General features: G+C 35.1%; 1 protein-coding gene and 1 long non-coding RNA gene across 3 annotated transcripts in view; one reads left to right on the forward strand and one right to left on the reverse strand.

Annotated features, from left to right (window-relative positions):
- Positions 1-9815, forward strand: part of PI15 (peptidase inhibitor 15) — a 57021-nt gene extending 47206 nt beyond the window's left edge. For both annotated transcript variants that reach the window (XM_069100140.1, XM_069100141.1), the window contains exon 6: positions 2558-9815. In XM_069100140.1, the coding sequence (XP_068956241.1) occupies positions 2558-2693 (136 nt within the window). In that variant the 3' untranslated portion in view covers positions 2694-9815. The remainder of the gene's footprint in view (positions 1-2557) is intronic.
- Positions 9816-16291: 6476 nt separating this feature from the next.
- LOC138170165 (uncharacterized) lies at positions 16292-17663 on the reverse strand. Its single transcript, XR_011170552.1, has 2 exons — positions 17119-17663; positions 16292-17015 (listed from the first exon to the last, which is right to left on the reverse strand). It is a non-coding gene; the product is annotated as an uncharacterized lncRNA (long non-coding RNA).
- Between the last annotated feature and the right edge of the window lie 4707 nt (positions 17664-22370).

Here is a 22370-nt window from a genome sequence, read left to right on the forward strand (position 1 = left end):
AAATTAAGCATAATACAATGTGAACACATTTACAGTTGGAGTGATATCAAGAGAATTATGTGGCATTCAATATTTGCTTTATATTAATTAGTATGTTCCATGTTTAGAACAGCCAGCTTTCCCTCAAGTGATTCACTCATAAATCAATCAATCTAGCCTGTCAAGCACTGTGGTTAGTACATTCCCCATTCATGTAAATGGTATTTGATACTGTATCTCAGTAAAATATTTCTTTATACCTTGGGTCCAGCCATTCTACTAATATGTAGACAAATTAGATATTATTTCAGAACACTTTGTCACCACAAAATAACAAGCCATATGACATACGACATTATCCCCCAGTAATTTCTACAATTGGAGTCAACAATTGGTGCCTTCCATTCTTCTCTCTGTCTGTCTGTCTGTCTCTTCTCTAAATTCTCTGCAGGCTGGCCTTCAACCTAATCACTCAAATAAGACTTATTTTCAAAGTTACCAGTGATTTCTTATCTTCCAAACTAATGGTCTATTATTGATCCTCCTTCTTCTTGACCTTTGCAGAATTTGACGCTGTTAACAATATTCTCTTCCTGGATACTCTCTTCTCTTTGGGTTTTTTAACATTAATCTTTCCTTGTTATTCTCCTAGTTTCATGAGTATCCCTTCTGAACTTCTTTTGATAGATGTTTATCCAGGTCATAATCGTTGATCTCAATTGGTCCCCAAAACTCTGTCTTGTGCCCTTTTATTTCTGTAATATCTCCATTGGTAACCTTATCAGCTCACAATGATCCAATTAACACGTCTATGTTCATGATTCTCACATCTATTTATCCAGCCCAAACCTTTTCTCATGACCTGACTCATCTCCCATCTATAAATGAGTATTGGACATCTAAAAATGGATACCCTACAGACATTTTAAACTCCACATATACAAAACTAAACTCATTATCTTTCCTTCCAAATCTCCTCTTCCAAACTTCCTTATTACTGTTAAGTACAATACCATCTTCCCAAGTCATCCAGGTGTGCAAACTAAGAGTCATTCTCAACTCCTAAAACTATCTTAATCACCATATCTAATCTTTTGCCAGGTCTTTCCAATTCTATTTTCACATCTCTCCTGTTTCTCACCTTCTTTCTTTTGACACAGCTGCCATTCCAGTATAGGCTCTCATCTCATACCTAGACTACTGCAACAGCCTTCTGGTTGGTTTCTCTGTTTCATCTCTTCCCATCTAACCTCCATTCAGCTATTAAAGTGACAATCCTAAAATATAGGTCTAACCTTGTCACTCTTCCATTTAGTCAACTCGAGTGGCTCCCTGTTTTCTCTGGGATTAAATTTAAAATTAAGGTTGTGGTCTCTCCTGCCCTTCCAGGGTTCTGGTACGTTTTACCTAATGTATACTCTATGATCCAGTGGAACTGGCCTCCTTTCTGTTCATACAGGATAATCCATCTTACAAATTCCTGCCTTTTCTTGTACTGTCCCCTATTACTGAAACTTACCCCTTCTTGTCTTTGTCTCCTGGCTTCTTTGGCTTTCCTCAAGTCTCATCTAAAACCCTACAATCTGCAAAGAGTTTCTCTGTCCCCCTTCAATAATAGTAGTACTTTCTTTTTGAGATCATCTTTAGTTTACATGTATAAAACTTGTGTGTCCCTAATTATTTATACCTTGTCTCTTGTGAGCTGTGAGCTACCTGGGAGCAGAGATTGTTTTTTTTTCCTGTCTTCCTGTTCTAAACTCTTATTTCAGTACCTAGTACACAGTAAGTGCTTAATAAATGCTTCTTGTTGAATGAGCACAATCCAAATTATTCCAGAAGCAAACCTGATTTAAACTCATTGTTTGATCATATATATATACACACACAACAGGAAAGTAGCTATATTTTTTCACAGAGTGACTTTTTTTTGTATTTATGTAGGGGCAACTTAATTTTTATTTTTGCTTTAAAAATATTTTTATTAATTAATTAATTAATTTTTAGTTTTCAATATTCATTTCCCCAAGATTTTGAGTTCCAAATTTTCTCCCTATCTCTCTCCTTCCCCCACCCCAAGTTGGCATGCATTCTGATTGCCACTTCTCCCAGTCTGCCCTCTCTTTTATCACAGGCCCCCCTCTTATCCATTTCCCCCTTACTTTCTTGTAGGACAAGATAGATTTCTATACCCTATTACCTATATATCTTATTTCCCAGTTGCATGTAAAAATAATTTTTAACATTTGTTTTTAAAACTTTGAGTTCCACATTCACTCCCTTCCTCCCTCCCTCACTTTCTCTCTCTGTCCCTCCCTCCCTCCCTCCCCTCATTGAGAAGGCAAGCAATTCAATATAGGTTATACATGTGTAGTCATGCAAAATACTTCCATAAAAGTCATGTTGTGAAAGACTAACTATATTTTCCTCCACCCTATCCCACCCCCCACTTTTTCTATTTCCTTTGACCCTGTCCCTTTTCAAACGTGTTTGCTTCTGACAACTTCCTTCTTCCCCCAAATAACTTAATTTTGAAGCTATATTATCAATACTAAAATTCTATTTTTTCCCTTGCTCCTAGGGGAAACTGGATTGGAGAAGCACCGTACAAAGTAGGAGTTCCCTGCTCTGCTTGTCCTCCCAGTTACGGAGGATCTTGTACTGATAACCTTTGTTTTCCAGGAGTAACATCAAACTACTTATATTGGTTTAAATAATTTAAAATTCGGCTCCTTTCTTCTTCAGTAGGATGGTTTTCTGGGAGATCAAAGCTTATAAATTGAATTTTGCACATATTATGCAAAATTTTTATAGTAATCGTTTTATCTTTTGGTATTCGTTTGTATAAATTAACTTTTGTATAGTATAAATTCATTTGGCCCTTTGGGAAGTAAAAAGTGTTCATTGTACTAATCCCCAGTACTAAAAGAGAATAAGCATAAATTATTTGAAAAGAAAACATGATTCCTAATGTGAATGAATAATTGGGTTTTTTTTAAAAAAGGAATTGAGTAATAATTTATTCATTTCCAAAATGTATTGTTCTTAGGCAACAATTTCTTTAAGAATAAGATCAATATTTTTTCCAGCAATGAAAATTAATTTATGATGTGGTATAACATATGAAAGAATATAATTTAATATTGAGATACAGAAAGTTTCCATTTAATTGTAAAATGTGTGAGATGAAGGAAATTTTCAGGAGTACTTTATTATGGTGGCCTATTAGGAAATCTTACAAAATGACATTCAGCAATATCTGGAACAAGTTAATTTCTGTCAGAAAGGTGAAAAAGTTAAGTCCTCAGGGGATTTGGCTTCTTTTGGTTCACAAAAGATAGGTTTTTCCCAATTACTTCATAGCAGCAATTAACTCGACTTTAAAAAGGAATTCAAGAAGCAATGTGATACAATGTGATATAGTGATTTGCATTCCCTAGTCTGTATTGCCTGTGACTTCCTGTGGGGCTCTAGGCAAGTTAATTTGGACACTTGTTTCCTGTAATAGCATTATTATTAATACTCCACAGACTCATGGCCTAGGCATATGATGGCTGAAACAATGTGATTTGAAAGATGCTGAAATCTTCTGCCAATGATTCAAATGTAAATTTATAAACAGGAAGAGAAGAAAGGAGAGGAACATTAGCTCCTATGAAGGTATCATTAGTAGGTAATTTACCAGATTATGTGACTAACCCCTGAGAAAGAAGAATTCTAAGGGAATTGGGACACAGAATAGTAGGATTTTATGAAGGATCTAAGGAACAGAAGAATACTCTCTCAAGCATAGGACTCTGACCACAATGGACAAGGTCACCTAGGAAATTTCAGTGGGAAACCTTGAGTTGTTGGGGACATTATGTATATAAAGACCATATTTACAGAACATTTCCAAAAGAAGAAGCCTGGGATTACAAAGAATGACCTTACCAACTTTATAATTGTTCCTCGGGTAAAGGAATCAACCCATTTTGTGAATTAATGAATTAACCTATTTTATGCATTAATGATACAGTAAAACTTCAATACACTTTTTATAGGAGCAGTTATTCTACATATTTGATTAGGGAAAGATATGTAATCTTTCTATAGTTTATTTCCAGTTTGTAAAGCAGGAATAATGATCTTTGGTGCCTATTTCACAGTTTACTTGGAGGGTAAATATTACCATATTAATGGAGATTTTATTAACTAAGAGGCAACAATAGAGACTATAAATTTAATGCCTATTAAAATTAAAATGTTTCTCTTAAATATTAATGAATGCACATTTGGGAATTAAGAAACCAACAGCAACAATTAGGATCATTGGATCGGCAAAGCCTTTGTAATGACTAAGAAAAGGCTATAAATGTCAAACTATGTGTTCATTAAAACAATTACATTAATTGTAAGACCTTTTAGGCTAATGAATATGGACTATGCATTTTTTTGAATTACACTCATAGAGTGATGTTTTCCAAAGTCAACTAGAACCATACACTAATTTATAATTTAGTAACTTCTCTGAAAATAGTATAACGGGTATATTTGTTAATGTAGCTGTTACTTTAAAGAAATTAGTAATATAAAGTGCCCATGTGAAATATTTTATTTTCCAGGGCTAATGCTAATGAAAGTATGCTAGTAGCAATTAAATGTATATATATATTTTTTGCAACACACAACAATGGTGCTGGAATAAATATATCAGCATATTATATCACACTGGGTATAAGCTATTTCATAAAAGCAGCTTTCTATTAAATCTGTAGCAAGCATTAAGGTTTTCATTTCAAAATATTTCACTCAAAAGATAGATTAATGTGTATTCCTTGTTTATTGAATATTGTTTGCCATCTCAGAATTATAGATTATATTTCCATAATAGTATATCCAACAATAACAAAAAGATTTTTAAAAAGCTATTCAATCAATAGGTTCTTTTGTCTATACATCTTCAAAAAATCAGTGTGACTTCCCTGGCTTTTGTTGTTATCATTTAAGTGGTAAATTTCCTCAAGGATGGATAGTTGTTTGATTACTGTGTAGACAGAACCACAGTATTTCAGGTGGTGTAGATCATTTTGCCTTAATAAGCATTGCAGAGTATTATGCTTAGTCCTTATTTAGTGGCAGTAAGTAAAATTTATTCCATGGTCAGTTTGTGCAACTCTGCAAGTTATCTGATATACAATGATCTAAATTTACATATGGAATGCACTTGGAGGCCCCATCCAGCTATGTAATAGAATGGACAAAATTGTACAATAGGTTCCATGCACATAACTGACTCGGATGATTAAGTTCAAAGGAGTATATTTTGATTTCAGGTACTATAGTATATTGAACTATTCTTGCTATTGGGTTGATCATCCAGATTATTGAATTCAACCTATATTCTGAGTACTAATTTTGAGTAATTTTCATGTACACAATGCATAGCATGTGACATTTATTACTTAAATGAACCAGCCAGATAATTTGCATGGATATACTTAGTCTAACTGGTCCATTTTTGAACTATTATTACATTAGGAAGGGACTCATGCTTAGAATCTGATCTAATGTCTTACACTGTGTGATAAACCCTTATTTCTACAGATTTTTAGGAGGCAAGTCTTGGCTCAAATGAGAACCTTTATTGTGCTAAACTGTTCAGGGAGAAGGAAGTTGGGTTCATGACAATGTTGAATAGATCTGAAAATCTGTTAGTGAAATCTAAGCACTGATCTCAGAATGGTCAATTACAGATGTTGAATCCCTAACAGTTTTGTGGGAAATGGTGCTAAAAATTCATTTCAATCAGTACAGCATTTCTGTTATATTTTGGTTCCTTTACAATGAAGATTGTTACTAACTGTAAACTATCAGACTACATTTTGGTGCTAAATATCCTGGTGCTAAACTGATTGTTAATGCTAGAAGCTTGTCTGGAGATCTTTTCTTTCACTGTCCTATTATTGGCTTTTAAAAAAAATGCAATACCTAATGAAGGAATTTGACAACAGTAACAACAAAAAGTAATTCCATATTAATTCATCATCATTACAAAATGAATAATATCATGATAGTAGCACTTTAAGTATATTACTTTAAGGAGTAGTCAAGTAGACTTGACTTCCATTAATATAAAGAGAAGTTCTCCAGAGAGATTTCATGGTTAAAACAAAGTTTACGTTATAGTTCCAATTTCCTTCTCCCATAAGCAATACTATATTAGTAGGCAAATGTGAAGGGCAAGACTTCCTAATACTCTTGCTCCTCCAATCTTATACTTTTGCCATTATCCAGATTTTAGTTTGTCCCCACCTACAATATCCATTGTCCATCTCAACTCTGTTATTTAAGCAATAATGTGAGCACCAAAGTCCTCTTATTGAAGCTATGGGGAATTACTTATTTCAGGAGAAAGAAAAAATAAAAATCACTATTTTATACAGCTAATTTTAATTGTATTCATGTTATGCTTCCCTCCTCCCCCAAAAGTATGTCCCTGCCAAGGGAAGGGAATATGTTTTCTTAAATACCCTTTACCTAATGGCTGTCTCTGGTTTTCTAACTGTTGTGCGAATTCAGTTCATGTTGCTGTTAGTTAAACGAGATGATTTAGTTTACAAAATCCTAAAGGATGAAAGCGAAAGAATCAACATCAGCCCTATATAAAAGAAATACAAAGGATTATTGCATTTTATGTATTTGTATAGGATAATTAACACATAACGGAAAATTCATTTTCTTCCCTCCATTCCTTCCTCTCCACCTTTTTTTTTAATGTATGCTCTTTCAATATGACTGCTAGGAAAAGTCTTATCAAATTCCATAGGAACTATTCACAGATACCTACTTACTAAGAAAAAGTAATAGATAGATTAGAATTGCAGGTCTATCCTACAAATTAGCTTTGGTTTACCTTCATTTTTTGCTATCACAAATTGATCCAGGTTTTCCCAATAAATGTTAGTTACTATGTGTTTGTACATTAAAAAATTAGAAAAAAAATTGTATATTTGTAACATTAGGTCCCCAGTTTCCATAACATTACTTGTTGTGAGATATCTTGCAAATATTAACAGAGGCTAGCTAACTTTATAATTTGTATATTAGGAGAAAATGCACTTGTTGAAAAGGAGGCATAGTATGGGGGAAAGAACTCTAGTTTCTGAGTTTGAGGACCTGATTCCAAATTTCACCTATTATGCTTAGTGGCTTGGCCAAGTCATCTACCAGCTCTGATTTCCATTTCCTTATCTGGAAATTGGGCTAGAGGCTTACCCAGGGCCCTTTCAGCTCTAGATCTACAATCCAGTAGGTCATTATGAGAAGCTCACCCTATATTTCTTCATGATCATGAAGAAATACTATCGTTTTCAAGGAGTGTTAGACTTAGGTAACAAATTTTTTGGTCCCAAGGAGAACCTGTTCCCAGTGTCCAGGTTACCAGAAAGACTACAAAATGGAAGAGTCATAATACTCAAAAAATCAAAGCTATTTCATGATTTAAAAAAAAAATCTGCCTAGAAAAATATACAATGAATTTTCTTTAATTACAGAATCAGATATCTTAATTCAAAGAAATTTTAATTCTACCACAATATTTCAGATGTTAACACCTGATTCATATCTCTTCTTTTGATAACCTAAGGATGTAACTAATGGATAAAGTTAAATTCTTCCTGCCTTTATGAACTTCTATTAACTTGGAGATATATAAGGAAGAAGTTAGAAGACAAGATAAGTTATGAGAAATTTTACTTTTGGATTACTCTTTTAGGAGAAAAAACAATTTTGTCTTATGTAGCAACTGATACACAATTTGGTTTTATAGATTTAAAACAACCCAGCAGTGAGAAATGTTCTAAAATGTTACATATCACACATGCATATGCATATATGTGTGTATGTATGTGTATTTATATATGTATACACATATGGCAAGGAGTGAAAGTTAGGTTTCCTTAAGTAGGGAAATATACCTCCCTAGACCTGCTACTCTGCAGGCACTGGTGCCCTCTTGTGGCTATTAAAATGCACTCAGTAAGGTGTCTTCTAGTAAAAAAAAAATGCAGTCTTCCTAAGACACCAAAATATCAGTATTCAAACCAATATTCATAAATGCCTCAGTCTCAAATATTTTATTGTACTGGTCTACTGAATGATTAGAATCAAGAACTCTCAAGCACAACTAAACATTGACATTATTATATTGATCATTATTTCCACATTTAGTCTGTTTGTAAGAGTTACATTTTTTTTTATTTTTAAGCTTTATATTGCTAGAACTAGCTAGAAGGAAACTGCTATTAGGACTTTATGTTTCAGCAGTGTGTTTTTTTTTTATCCATTATACACTTACGTCCTACAATGCAGGAAAATAATTGAACCAATCACTCTGTCTTGTCAATAGACTCTCATGTCAGAAGACAATTTCTGGAAATATTCAGATTTTTGGTCTATCAAATTACTTTAATCACACTTCAACCTAATATTGAAGCAAGTAAACTATTTTATTATTGTAACTTATAAGATATAGTGAAAAAATGATGCTATCTTTCAATTTTGATAATTTTCTCTTTTGAATAGAGTGATAAAGTTAGAATTTCACCGTTGGTCAGCATTAATGCTGGTTGTTGTTTTAATTCTCCTAAACTAGAAATAATTTTCAATGCAAAGCCCCATTGATTTTTTAAAAAGAATTCACATGGAGGTATGAGAATATTTTAGCTATAACATACAGGTTCTAAACTTGGAAATATACTTTCAGTATATTTAATTGGCCTACTGCCATTGACTACTTTGAACATAGAATTGAATTAGGCCTTTGCCTTATTATCAAAATGATGAACTACCTGTGTGACCTTGGACAAGTCACTTAGCTGCCTTGACCTCTGTTTCCTCATCTGGAAATTGAAGGAGTTGCACTAAAGGCTGACTCAGGTCACTTCCAGCTCTAGGTCTGCAATCATTATGAGTAGCTCACCCCAGATTCCTTCATGGTCATGAAGAAATACTATCATTTTCAAGGAGTATTAGACTCAAGTAACAGATTTTTTGGTCCCAAATCCAAGCACCTAGCTGCCAAAGGACCAGACTGTCAGGAGGTAGTTTACCTATTTTTGTCTAGAGGGAAGGTGTAGGGGAAGGAAGGGATTTGGATTACTATTCAATAATTTATCTACCAAAACATTGTTTTGGCTTGAAACAATTGGCTATTGGGGCAGATGCTTTTGGGTTCTCAGTTCTCTGGCTAACTGCCAATATAGTCAGAGCTCCAATATCATGAAGTTTTCAAGGGCTGAGGCATGAGGCATGGTTTTACTTTCACAGTGAAATCTAATTTTAAATGATTTCTTAGTGCTTGTATATTTACTCTTATCACATACAGTATTTTGGAATTGAAATCATGTGAATCAGAAAGTTGTGAAGTCCGTATACACACAGTATAATTCTTGATACATAAACCAGTATTTTTATGTATTTATATACTTTTGAAGTTCCTGTATCTGTTTTCAAATAGTATTTTTAAAGAAAAGTTTTTTTCCTAACATGGATGTTACTATGGATTATAAAACATACTGTTTTCATGTGGAGATATTATCCTGAAAGTGTGTGTACATATATGCATATATACACATATATGTGCATATATACATATACACATAAACATTGTGATATGTCAGTTCCCTTTTTTCTTCTACCTTAGCTGTTCCCAAACATAAAAATGTAATTCATTGTGAGCCCCCTTTTATTACCTTGTCATTTTAATAAAATTTTTAAAACTACTTTTGTCTTTGGTTCAAAGTATGCTCAAAATTTCTTCTTAAATAGACTTCAAATAAAAATTCAGATTATAATAATTGTATCATTTTCTTTAGAAATATTTTAAAATTACATTGAAAATGTACTAATTCTCCAGGACCAGATGGATTCACTAGTGAATTCTATCAAACATTTAAAGAACAATTGATTCCAATACTCTACAAACTATTTGGTAAAATTAGTGAAGAAGGAGTCCTACCAAATTCTTTTTATGACACAAATATGGTACTGATGCCTAAATCAGGAAGAGATAAAACAGAGAAAGAAAATTATAGACCAATCTCCCTCATGAATACAGATGCAAAAATTCTAAATAAAATACTAGCAAAAAGACTACAGCAACTTATCTCAAGAATAATACATTTTGATCAGGTAGGATTTATTCCAGGAATGCAAGGATGGTTTAATATTAGGAAAACCATCAGTATAATTGATCATATCAACAATAAAACTATCAGAAACCACATGATCATCTCAATAGATGCAGAAAAGGCTTTTGACAAAATACAACATCCATTCCTATTAAAAACATTAGAAAGTATAGGAATAAATGGAGCCTTCCTTAAAATAATAAATAGGTAGCATCTATTTAAAGCCATCAGCAAGTATTATATGTAATGGGGAGAAGCTAAAAGCATTTACCATAAGATCAGGGGTGAACCAAGGGTGTCCACTATCAGCCCTCTTATTCAATCTGGTACTAGAAATGTTAGCAGTAGCAATTAGAGAAGAAAAAGAAATCAAAGGAATCAAATTAGGCAAAGAAGAGACCAAGCTATCACTCTTTGCAGATGATATGATGATATACTTAGAGAATCCTAGAGAATCAAGTAAAAAACGACTTAAGACAATAAATAAATTTGGCAAAGTTGCAGGATATAAAATAAACCCACATAAATCCTCGGCATTCCTATATATTTCCAATGAAATTCAACGGCAAGAGATAGAAAGAGAAATCCCATTTAAAGTTACTGTAGACATTATAAAATATTTGGGAATCTACCTGCCAAAACAAACCCAGGACCTGTATGATCATAACTACAAAACACTTTTCACACAAAGAAAGTCAGATCTAACTAATTGGAAAAATATCAATTTCTCGTGGCTAGGTCGAGCTAATATAATAAAAATGACAATTTTACCTAAATTAAATTATATATTTAGTGCCATACCAATTAATTTACCAAAAAACTACTTTATAGAGCTAGAAAAAATAGTAACAAAATTCATTTGGAAGAATAAACAGTCCAGAATATCAAGGGAATTAATGAAAAGAAATGCTAGGGAAGGTGGACTAGCTATACCAGATTTCAGGCTGTATTATAAAGCAGCAGTCATCAAAACTACTTGGTACTGGCTGAGGAATAGAGGAGTGGATCAATGGAATAGATTAGGCACACAAGATTCAGAAGTCAATGACTATAGTAATCTATTGTTTGATAAACCCCCAGACCCTGGTTTGGGGGATAAGAACTCACTATTTGACAAAAAATGCTGGGAAAACTGGAATATAGTATGGCAGAAACTGGGCATAGACCATTATCTAACACCATATACCAAAATCAAGTCCAAATGGGTGCATGATCTAGGTGTAAAGGTTGATACTGTAAGCAGTCTCCTAAAACAAGGAATAGTTTACCTATCAGACTTGTGGAGAGGGAAAGACTTTATGACTAAACAAGAATTAGAGAACATTATAAAATGTAAAATGGATAATTTTGACTACATGAAATTGAAAAGTTTCTGTACAAACAAAGCCAATGTAACCAAGAAGGAGGTGGGAAATTGGGAAAGAATCTTTACAACCTATGTCTCTGATGAAGGACTCATTTCTAAAATATACAGAGAAGTGACTCAAATTTATAAGAATGCATATCATTCCCCAATTGATAAATGGTCAAAGGATATGAACAGGCAGTTTTCAGAGAAAGAAATTAAAGCTATCTATAAGCACATGAAGAAATGCTCTAATTCACTATTGATTAGAGAAATGCAAATCAAAACAACTCTGAGGTACCACATCTCACCAGTCAGATTGGCTAAGATGACAACACAGGAAAATGACAAATGCTGGAGAGGATGTGGGCAAATTGGAACACTAATGCATTGCTGGTGGAGTTGTGAACTGATCCAGCCTTTCTGGAGAGCAATCTGGAATTATGCCCAAAGGGCTATAAATACTTTCATACCCTTTGATCCAGCAATACCACTCCTAGGGTTATATCCCAAAGAGATCATAGAAATGGGAGAAAGACCCATATGTACAAAAATGTTTATAGCAGCTCTTTTTGTGGTAGCAAAGAATTGGAAATTAAGGGGGTGCCCATAAATTGGGGAATGGCTGAACAAGTTGTGGTATATGCATGTTATGGAATACTATTGTGCTATAAGAAATGAGGAGTAGACGGTCTTCATATTTACCTGGAGACGCTTAAAAGAACTGATGCTGAGTGAGAAGAGTAGAACCAGGAGAAATTTGTACACAATTACAGACACAACTTATGTGTGGTGACCAACTTTGATAGACTGGACTCTTCTCAGCAATGCAGTGATATAAGTCAATCCCAAAAGACTCATGATGGAGAGAAACATGTGCATCCAGAGAAAGAACTAGAAAGAACGAAGTTTATATCCAGGTGGAAGCAAAATACCTGATCTTTTTCCTTCTCTTACTTGGTTTTATGTCTTCTTTACCATATTTCATTCCAGCTGGTACAATCCATCCTTATAACCTGACTAATGTATAATGTGAAAGTATTTACAGATCCTATACTTGACTATAAGCTGCCATGGGGGGGGGATGGAAGAGTGGGGAACAAAATGTGAAACTCAAGGCATTGTGGAATTGAATCCTATAAACTAAAAGGAAACAAACAAATTAATTTAAAAAAAAATAAAATGTACTAATGGCTACACCATCCCCCTGTGCAGCTCAAGATTTGAAGTCAGAGAATCTGAATTCAAATTCCTCTTCTGCCACTACTTGTGTGACTTTGGATAGGTAGCTGAACCTCTCAAGACCTCAATTCCCTCATTTGTATAAATGAAGATTTTGGACTAGATTATCTTGGATGTCCTTTTATGCTCTAAATCTAAGATTCTCTTAAACACACTAAATCACTATCTTTAGTCACAATCAACTTTTTAGCAACCAGATACATGAATATAATCAGTCAGTCAATAATCATTAATTAACACTTTCCAGGAACTCTGCTAAGTGCTGGGCATACAATAGCATACAATAGACCCTGCCCTCAAAGAGTTCATATTCTAATGGTGCAATCAGCATGTCAATAAATACCAAGTTATATACAAGGTAATATCAGAGGGAATGGAACTAGCAATTATCAATTAATTTATTCAGCATTAACCAAGCTCCTATGATGGCATGCATGAGTTTGTAGCTGGACATCTCTGAAGTAATAACTCATTCAAATAAGATAATAATAAACGATCTCAGGACTACCAATGTCATACTAATGCCTTCCATTTATTATATTTCACACCACTGAATGACTGACCTACCTCCATTTCTAATCATCCCTGTTCTTTTAGTCCACTATCAGGAACAAATTGATATTGGGAACATCTATCTGCCTTCATCGTCTGTCTTTCTGTTGCTGCCGTTTGAGCTTTGTGAATTATTATTTTTACAAATTTTGGTGCTTTGTGATCTTCAACTAAATAGCATCAAAAATACTGTTGATAAAGAGATGGGTTTTTGTACAACTGGCAATCATTGAATGTTATATAATTTCCCAACTACAATTCAATTCATCATTCCTACTACTAATATCTATAGGCACCTCAGTGTACATTTTAAAGCTCATGCACAAATGCTGAGAAATTTAACTGATTAAATCAGTGGGCTAACTTTAGAGAGGTTTGCTACAGTCTTGTCAATTTATTAAAAACTCACAGTTACATGTTTAAAGTTTTCAAGGTGCTTCCTATACAACAACCCTGAGAGGTGGGTAGTGAAACTGTTATCTCCATTTTATAGACACGGACACTGGCCTGTCCAAGATTATACAATATTTTTGCCAGATCAATGGAATAGATTTAAGTCTTTCTGATTTCAAGATCTACATTCTTTTTTGATTCTTCACACAGCATTTTTCCATTTACCTCGGTTTTCTAGTGTGAATGATCAGACTAATTTTTTTTTTCACTGCTTCTGAATTTCACTAAAGATGCTTTATAGTTTTTAGGGGTTTTATGAACTTGAGACATTATTATACTAATTGGCTTTTAGATACCTTTTTAAGTTTAGAAGAAGCCTTTATAGAGATTATCTTATTTGAGACTCAAAAACTCTATGAGGTAGTTACTATAGATATTATTATGCCTATTTCACAGATGGGGAAACAGAGTCTGAAAGATGTTAAATGACTTGCCATGAGTACATATTTCTTTGTGTAAGAAACAGGATTCAAATTGAAGTGTCTAGATTCATCATTATTTCAGACAGGATTCAAATTGAGGTGTCCAGGCCCATCACTATTTCCAATAAACCCAAATGCCTTTAGCGCTTTATTTGGAAATATGAATATTTGTAGAAACTTGACATCAATTTTTTAAAAAATCCTACCAGGATGCTGACTTTAGTAAGCATAATTTGTGTGCTTTAAGTGTGTTTCTTATAAACAATAAATTATTAGACTTTTCTTCATAATACATTCTCACAGCTTTTTACATTGTATATATGAGTATGTCCCATTTATATACATGGGGATGATGTTTCAGTTTGCTTTTTCCCTCCATCAAATCCTATTAAAATAGTTCTTTCCCCATTTTCACTTACTTTCATCTCTTTCTTGACTAATATCCACCACTTAAGCCCAGTTCGCCACCTTACTATTTCATTCTAATCCTGTTTACCATATTTCCACCAAAATATTTTATTTTCATTTTTTTTAAAAGATCTTCACTTCCTTAGTCTAGATAAAATTTAGGCTCATGAGATTCCATGTTCTCCTCACCACCTAAATCTAAAGGGTAGGACTTGGAATCAGGGAGACCTGAGTTCAAATGCAGCCTCAGACACTTACTAACTCTGAGACCCTGGGTATATCACTTAATTCTCTGTCTGCCTCACCCTTCTTGTCTGTAAAAGGAGGACAATGATAACACCTTCCTCATAGGATTGTTGTGAGGATAAAATTAGATATTCAGAAAGCACTTTGTCAACTTTACAATGTTATATAAATGTTAGCTATTATTATTATTATCAAATTTGAATAATCTTCTGCAGTAGTACCCTATTACAAGAAACACAAAATTCTTGTCAGATCCTTCATTTCCTTTCTCTGTTGTATGTGTGATTTTCTTAATGCCCCCAAGATGTAGTCTCTTAGTATGCTTTCCTCACTGGCATTCAATTATAATAAAACTGAAAAGAAAAAAATATCTTCTCTCATTTTAGGATGATAGCTCTTTTGAAGATTTTTCACATATTTTTTTCAGCAGCATCCAACTGGGAGAGCAAATAAAATGATTTATTCAGACAAAACAGATACTATGGAAAGCGACTTGATTGTTTAGTAGTCTTAAATGTATATTTGAGATTTGGGGAAAATCTAAACCACAGGATGATACAATGAGTCTTGGGAGCAGGAGGTAGAGGGGTCTAATTGTACAAGACCCTAGGGGAATGAAGAATTCACCCTTCTTCCAAAGGATTACCCCCAATGGCCTTGCCCTTTTCATTTACTTTCTAAAGTAACTGGTGAGCTACTTGAACAAATAATATCTTTTTTTTTCTGTCTCTAATTATGGGTGCCTTGGAATCCTTAATTGCTTTCAAGGGGGTAAAATAAAGATTTCATGGAGAATCCTCGACCTAGATTTATTTCTAAGATTTTTGGAATAACCCTAGTTGGAGACATTGAGTCAAAGAGAGAGAGAAAAAAAACTTTTGGAGTCAGCTTCCGGATGAGATCAAGTTCATTTGAGTGCAAAGATTTGTATGGCATGAGGGTCTATCCTCAGTGACCACCCCCCCCCGATAAAAGAGTAATTTTTTTTTCCTTGACTAATCAGGAATATAGTGGACAGTCCATTTCTCTAAATAACTTAATGAATCATTAAATCTTCTCACTCTGGAAATTAGAATTCTCAAAATCTTGAGTTTGGGCTAAGCCATGAAGCAACTCACAAAGATGCTGTTGCTCAGGAAATCAACTTTCCTTGGCTCAAGATAGATTCTGGGATCAGGACACATAGGGAATTCAGAACCTTCCTCCTCTACAAAGGAATATCTGGTTCAGGAGCATTTCCCATGAATTACTTTCTTGGGCAGCATAAAAGCATGTGTACTTCTGCCATGAGCTGCAGGTTGACATGAACCACTCAACTTCTCCCAGCCAGAGTTGGAGGTCATGGAGAGGCAATAGGGTCATAGTGGAGGAAGGGGTAGACCTGTGTAGGTCTGCTCCACTGCACTCTGTTGTGTCACTGGAAGACAAAGAGATTGTCAGTATTTTTATCAGCTAATCATGAGTCCCCAGCTTCCTTTTTTTTAAATTTTTCTTAGCTTGCATTTTATTCAAGTAAAATTAAGTATTTATCACAATTTTATAACAAAAACCAAAACTTACACATAAAGTAAAAGTAACATAAAATATACAATAATCAATGAACTGAATTCATTGTTAAAAGGTTAGGACCCCTCACCAGAGGAGGGGTTGTGCTTATGGTCCAAATGCCAATTAACTGGCTTCCTCCAGTTCCACCTGTCATAAGGGTTTGTAGGGAGCATTCAAGCAGCATTGGGAAATAAAAGTACCTAATCCCTCCCTCTGGTGTAAGGACCAGGCCCTTTCCCCATGTAACTACTTATTCCCTTGCATGTTATCTATGTTGGGGCACACTGCCTCCAGCTGTACAACTGCATCCTCCATTTCTGCCACCTCACCAACTATCAAGAATTTGATGCTACTTTCACATGTCAGTTTTGATTTGAACTTTGTTTCCAATTAAATAAAAGGATGTATTTATCCATTATATTTTTAAAAATCCAATAATTTTGGCTACTGTTTCAAACTTTACTGACCCCACAGACAGAAGATTTGTCTCCTACCAATATGGGAGAGTCCACAATTTGGAAAACTAATGCTATTATTTCCTCAAGTACACCAAAAGCTCTTGAAGGCAAGGGTCTATGCCTCTTTTTCCTTCTGTTATTTCCCCCTCTCCCAATCTAGCACTGTTAGATTCCCTGGCTCCCAAGCTAGCATCTTCTTAGGTATAGAGAAGGTATTCAATAAGGACTTGCTTAACTGAAATACTGGTTATGCTACTGTTTGCTTGGCAAAACCTTTCTTTGAAGATGATAATGACATGGTAGTCTAATTTACTTGTTCAAATTTTCACAAATTCTCAATTAATGGAACTGAAATGGATTCTTTTGCATAAATTTTATAATTATTTCTTAAAATCTCAATTATGGTGCTTTAAGTCCTTGTTTCCACATCTTTCAGCTAGGAAGACTAGAGAACAGACCCAGAAACATATGATTTATGACATTTTATGTTTCAGTAAGACCTTTTCAAACAATGAACCACTTTAACCCCATAAAAATTAAATTACAGAACTTAAATATGCAATTTTAATTTAACTGATAAATTAATAGGCAGTCCTGAACATGGTCTCTTCATTAACAAATGTGTAATAACAAATGTGCTAATGCAGAAATACTTCCAAAACTTAATTAATCTTTTTCGGACTGACATTCTCCAAATCAGATGATTTGTTAGCTAAAAAAAAAAAAAAAAGAAAAAGGAACACAAAGAAATTAAACGTGTAGAACTTAAATTAAATATGCTACATTCAGAAGAAGAGACCAATCTGTTGAGAGCTGGACCACTAAAAATCCACACAACGTCCTTTTCATTCCCAATCTCCATATTGAGTAGGTTCAGGGCCTTTGGGGCCACCCTTTTCCTTTGTAAGAGGATTGATATCATTCGGAAATTTCTCTAGTGGCTCTTGTTCTAAATTGGAATCTTCTGGAGCATCAAACCGTCCTTGTGGTAACTTAGGTTTCTTAAGTGCCTGCTTGCTTGGTTCAGACTGTCCTTGACTAGAATTTGCTCCCCTCAAAGAACTACTCAGAAAGAATCTTGTCATCACCGGGGCCCACAAGGAGCTAGAACAGGGACCCAGAATGAACAGCCGGGTGAGCACAGCCCCATCAGAGGCCATGGCGAGGTCGTGAAGGCTACTAGTCGACCTCCAGCAGTCACTTTTTTTCCCCAGCTTCCTTTTAACAAGACTCCAGTGGACATTGAAATTGTCTTCAGATGGCTCCAAATAAAATCCCAAGACCTGTGATATCCTCAGTTTGGTTGGAGAACTCATCTAATTGCTCAGGGACTCTCCTGATTAATCCATTTTATGGTATTTCATCAATATTTTTGGAATTTCCATTTTCTTGTGCTTTTTTTTGGTCTCTTCACTGTCTTTCCAAACCATAGCCCATGGAGGTTTATATTCTGAAATTCACCCTATTGAGGACTAGAGGACTTAAAATGGCTATTGAAGAATTACTCTTGTGGAAAGGGATGGAGGAATGTTCTTAGCGATTGCCCACTTGCCTTTGTTAGTTTCAAACTCTTTTTGCCTCGGTAGCCACTGTAAGCAACATAATGAGCAAGAATATTGCAATAAAATATATTCCATGTGGTGTTCATGGTGGGTGTGAGGATGAGCCATGGGAATCTGAAAATGGAGATGCCTTCTGGAATGGTTGTTGAGGACTGTGACTGAGGAATGGGTGGGAGGTGAAGAATGAAGCTGTCAGGAAGCCTGTACTGGTATGTGTGTGTGCTCACTTTTTCCTTGGCTGTAGGGGTTACCTTGTAAAAATTTCTTTTTTTATTATTAAGTCTTTTATTACATTTGGAATATTTCTCACTATTTTTGAGGGAAAAAAATCTGACTTGAGTAGCATCTTTTCCTAGGTCATTTTGAAAGTCTGTATTTAATCTCTTTTATCCATTGGCACCTTCTATATTGCCTATATACATCAGGATCACCCTCATCCTTAAATATGAATGTGATCTGTAATTATGACCACTTAATCTAGTCATACTCTTAAATTATCATCGTTTGCCTCTTCTCCATTTCATGGCCAGACTTCAATAAAGAAAACATCTATGCTTTGTTGTTTTTTCAGTCATTTTCAATCATATCAGATGTTTTGTGAGCCCATTTGGACTTTTTTTTTGGCAGAGATACTAAAGTGGTCTGCTACTTCCTTCTCCAGTTCATTTTACAGATGAAGAAACTGAGCCAAATGGAGTTAAGTGACTTGCCAGGGGTCACACAGCTGGTAAATATCTGAGGCCAGATTTGAACCAGGAAGATAAATCGTCCTGAGTGCAAACTCAGCATTCTATCCACTGTGCCACCTAACTGCCCTCTAAATATTCATCTCTCTCAATTAATTTCAACAAATCAAACATTCCTTAAATACATATCATGTGTAAAATATTGTACTAGGTGCTTGAAATACAAAGAAAGGAATGGAAAGTTTATATAGTCTTGGAGTTTATATAGTCTGCTAAGGTGAAACTGAGTTTCCAACCTTATCAGTCAAGTAAAAGTGTCACTCCAAGATTAACAATGGTATCTTAACTACTAATCAAATAACCTTTTTTCAGTATTTATCCTATCTCAGAGTATCACAGAATTTCAATATTGGAAGGGACCTGAATGGCCTTACAATTCAGCCCATTGCTAAAAAAAAAAAAAACTTTTACCACATACTCAACAAGTTCATTCTCCACCAATTCAGCTTTTTCTTGACAAACCCAATGAAGAGGAATCCACTATATTGAGAAACAACTCATTACATTTTTTTTACTTACATCTGATAATAAATTCATTTTTGCTTAACACAATTCTAAATTCATCTCCTTGAAATGTCTGCCTATTTTGTCTAGTTCTGTCCCTGAGGACAGAATAACAATTCCAGTAGTGGTTATCTATATACTTCCAGAACACTTTCATTTCTTAATGAGTTTAGTACCTGCCTCTTTTCTCTCTCCAATTGCTGCCTCCATAGGAGACTACATCAACATACATAACTGATACTCCCTCAACCTCCACTTTCTCATTCTATTCATTCCCCTCATGACTTACTCCTCCACCTCAACTCAGCCAGCATAAAGATGGTCATATATCCTTGATTTTGCCATCACCAATAAATGTACCACCTCCATATTCAATAACTCCAAAAATTCCTTTATCTAAACACAGCTTGTGGGTTTTCCCTTCTCCCTCTGCCTTCCCACACCAAAACCTATTCTTCATACACATTGTAACCTCCAATCCCTTGACCCTTCATTTCTCTCCTAGGCCTTTGCAATGGCCACACTTTTCTCCTTTTCCCCATCTTGACCTCTTGACTCACTATCCTCTTCTCTTAAATCCCTTATTCCCTTATCACATTGATGATTGTGCCCTGTCAGGCTTTAGTCTTGGATTTTTCCACTGTCCTCTGCCTTAGCTACTACATACATGCTATTGAATGGAAACTGGTGGAAAAAATCACAACTGTGCTAACTGAACCCATTTGAAATTTGTGTCATATAACCATAACTGGGACCTCATTGCTATTAGGTAGTCCTTTTACCCCTCCCTAATTAATTCACTATCCCACTCACCAGAAAGGCTCTTCCAAATCTTTTTATCCCTCCCCAAATTTCCATGGCTCTCCCTCCTTCAGCTCTCTGAGCGGAGAACTTGGTCTTATATTTTATTGAAAAAAAAATGAGGCCATTCACCAAGAGCTCCTTCTTCTCCCATCCTCCTTATCTTTCATCACCTAGATGCCTTCTACAATTGCCTCCTTCTTTATCTCTCTCTTACATGATGAGGTGACATTTCTCTTTGCCAAGGGAAAGTCTCTACATGCAAAAGTGAGCCCATTTCATCTTTCCTCCAGCAGACTGAGTCCTCTATCATTCTCACTCTCTCCATTATCTTCCATCTTTCTTTAGCCATTGGCTACCCACAAGCATGCACATTTGAGAGTCTCCCATCCTAGAAAAACTTTCACTTAATCCATTCATTCCCACTATCATTTCTGTTCTGCCTTTTCTGGCCAAATTCCTTAAAGGAGTGCTTCTCCTTTCTTACTCTCCTCTTAACTCTCTACACTCTGGCTTCCACCCTCATCAATCAAGCAAAAATGTTCTCTCCAGTTATTAATGATCTCTTAATTGCCAAAGCCAATGATTTTTTTTCTCAATCTATATCCTTCTTGACCTCTCTGTAGCTTTTGACACTGTTAATAATATTCTCTTCATTCTAGTTTTTGGGACATAGTCCTTTCTGGTTCTCCTGATTAGTACTCATTCACCTTGTTTGGATTTTTGCATGTCATTTATGCTAACTTTCAGTGTCCCACAGAGCTCTGTTCTGGGCCTTCTTCTCCCTCTATACTATTTCACTTTGTGATTTAATCAGTACCCATGGATTTCATGATCATTTCTATGTTGATGATTCTCAGATCTAATTATCCAGCCCTAACACCTATGTTCTTCTCCAGTCTTGCATCTCCAATTACCTATTAGACATTTTAAACTGGATATTTTGTAAACATCTTGCACTCAACATGTCCACAACTAAACTCATAATCTTTCTCCTCCATATACATGCTGCCAAAGTCTACTGCTTTCACCTTTGTTACAATTCTCATACATATACTCTTCTCTTCTCTGATACTGCCACAATCCTGGTACAATCATGTCCTCATTCTTCAACTATGGCAATAGACGACTGGTTAGTCCCTTCCAATGATTTTCCTAATGTAGTGATTCAGTTATGTCACCAACCACTACTCAATAACCTTCAGTGGCTCCCTCTCACCTCTAGAATCTAATATAAGATCCTCTGTTAAACATAGAAAGTCATTAATAACCTACCCATTCACAACGTTTCAAACTTCTTACACCTTACACTTCCCTCCTCCTACATGTCTCTTCAATCAAGTAACACTGATTTCCTTGCTGTTCCTTCTACAAGACACTCCATCTCCAAATTCTGGGTATTTTCACTGGCTTTTTCCCAAGCCTGGAATGCCATCCCTCCTCATTTCAGCTTCCTAGCTGCCCCACATCCTAGCTAAAATACCACTGACTACAAGAAGCCTTCCCCGAGCCGTTCCCTTTTCTCTCAATCCCAGTCCCATCCTTTTGATGACTTCTTTTTTAACCTGTACATAGTTTGTGTTCACATATTTCCATGTTGTTTCCCCTCATTAGATCAGGAGTTCCTCTTTCTATCTCAAACACCTAGGACAGTACCTGAAATATAGCGAGCAAGTTTATGTGCTTATGGACTGTAATCGATGTTTGTTGACTGACTGAATGACTCTGAATTTAAAAAGAATAAATCTAAACCTTCTTCCACATTATAGCCTTTCAAGTATTTGAACACATCTATCATACTGTCCACCCCCAACCCCACCTCTGAACCTTCTCTAAGCATCCCCAGGTCCTTCAGCTGATATTTATAGAGCATGAGGCTGACCTCTTCTAGATATTATCCTGCTTTTCAACGTTTTTCCTAAACTGTAGCACCCA

The sequence above is a fragment of the Petaurus breviceps genome, unplaced genomic scaffold (assembly GCF_028583685.1).
Source record: "Petaurus breviceps papuanus isolate PSGF00001 unplaced genomic scaffold, PetGlider_PUasm1.0 38, whole genome shotgun sequence".
NCBI classification, from domain to species: Eukaryota; Metazoa; Chordata; class Mammalia; order Diprotodontia; family Petauridae; genus Petaurus; species Petaurus breviceps.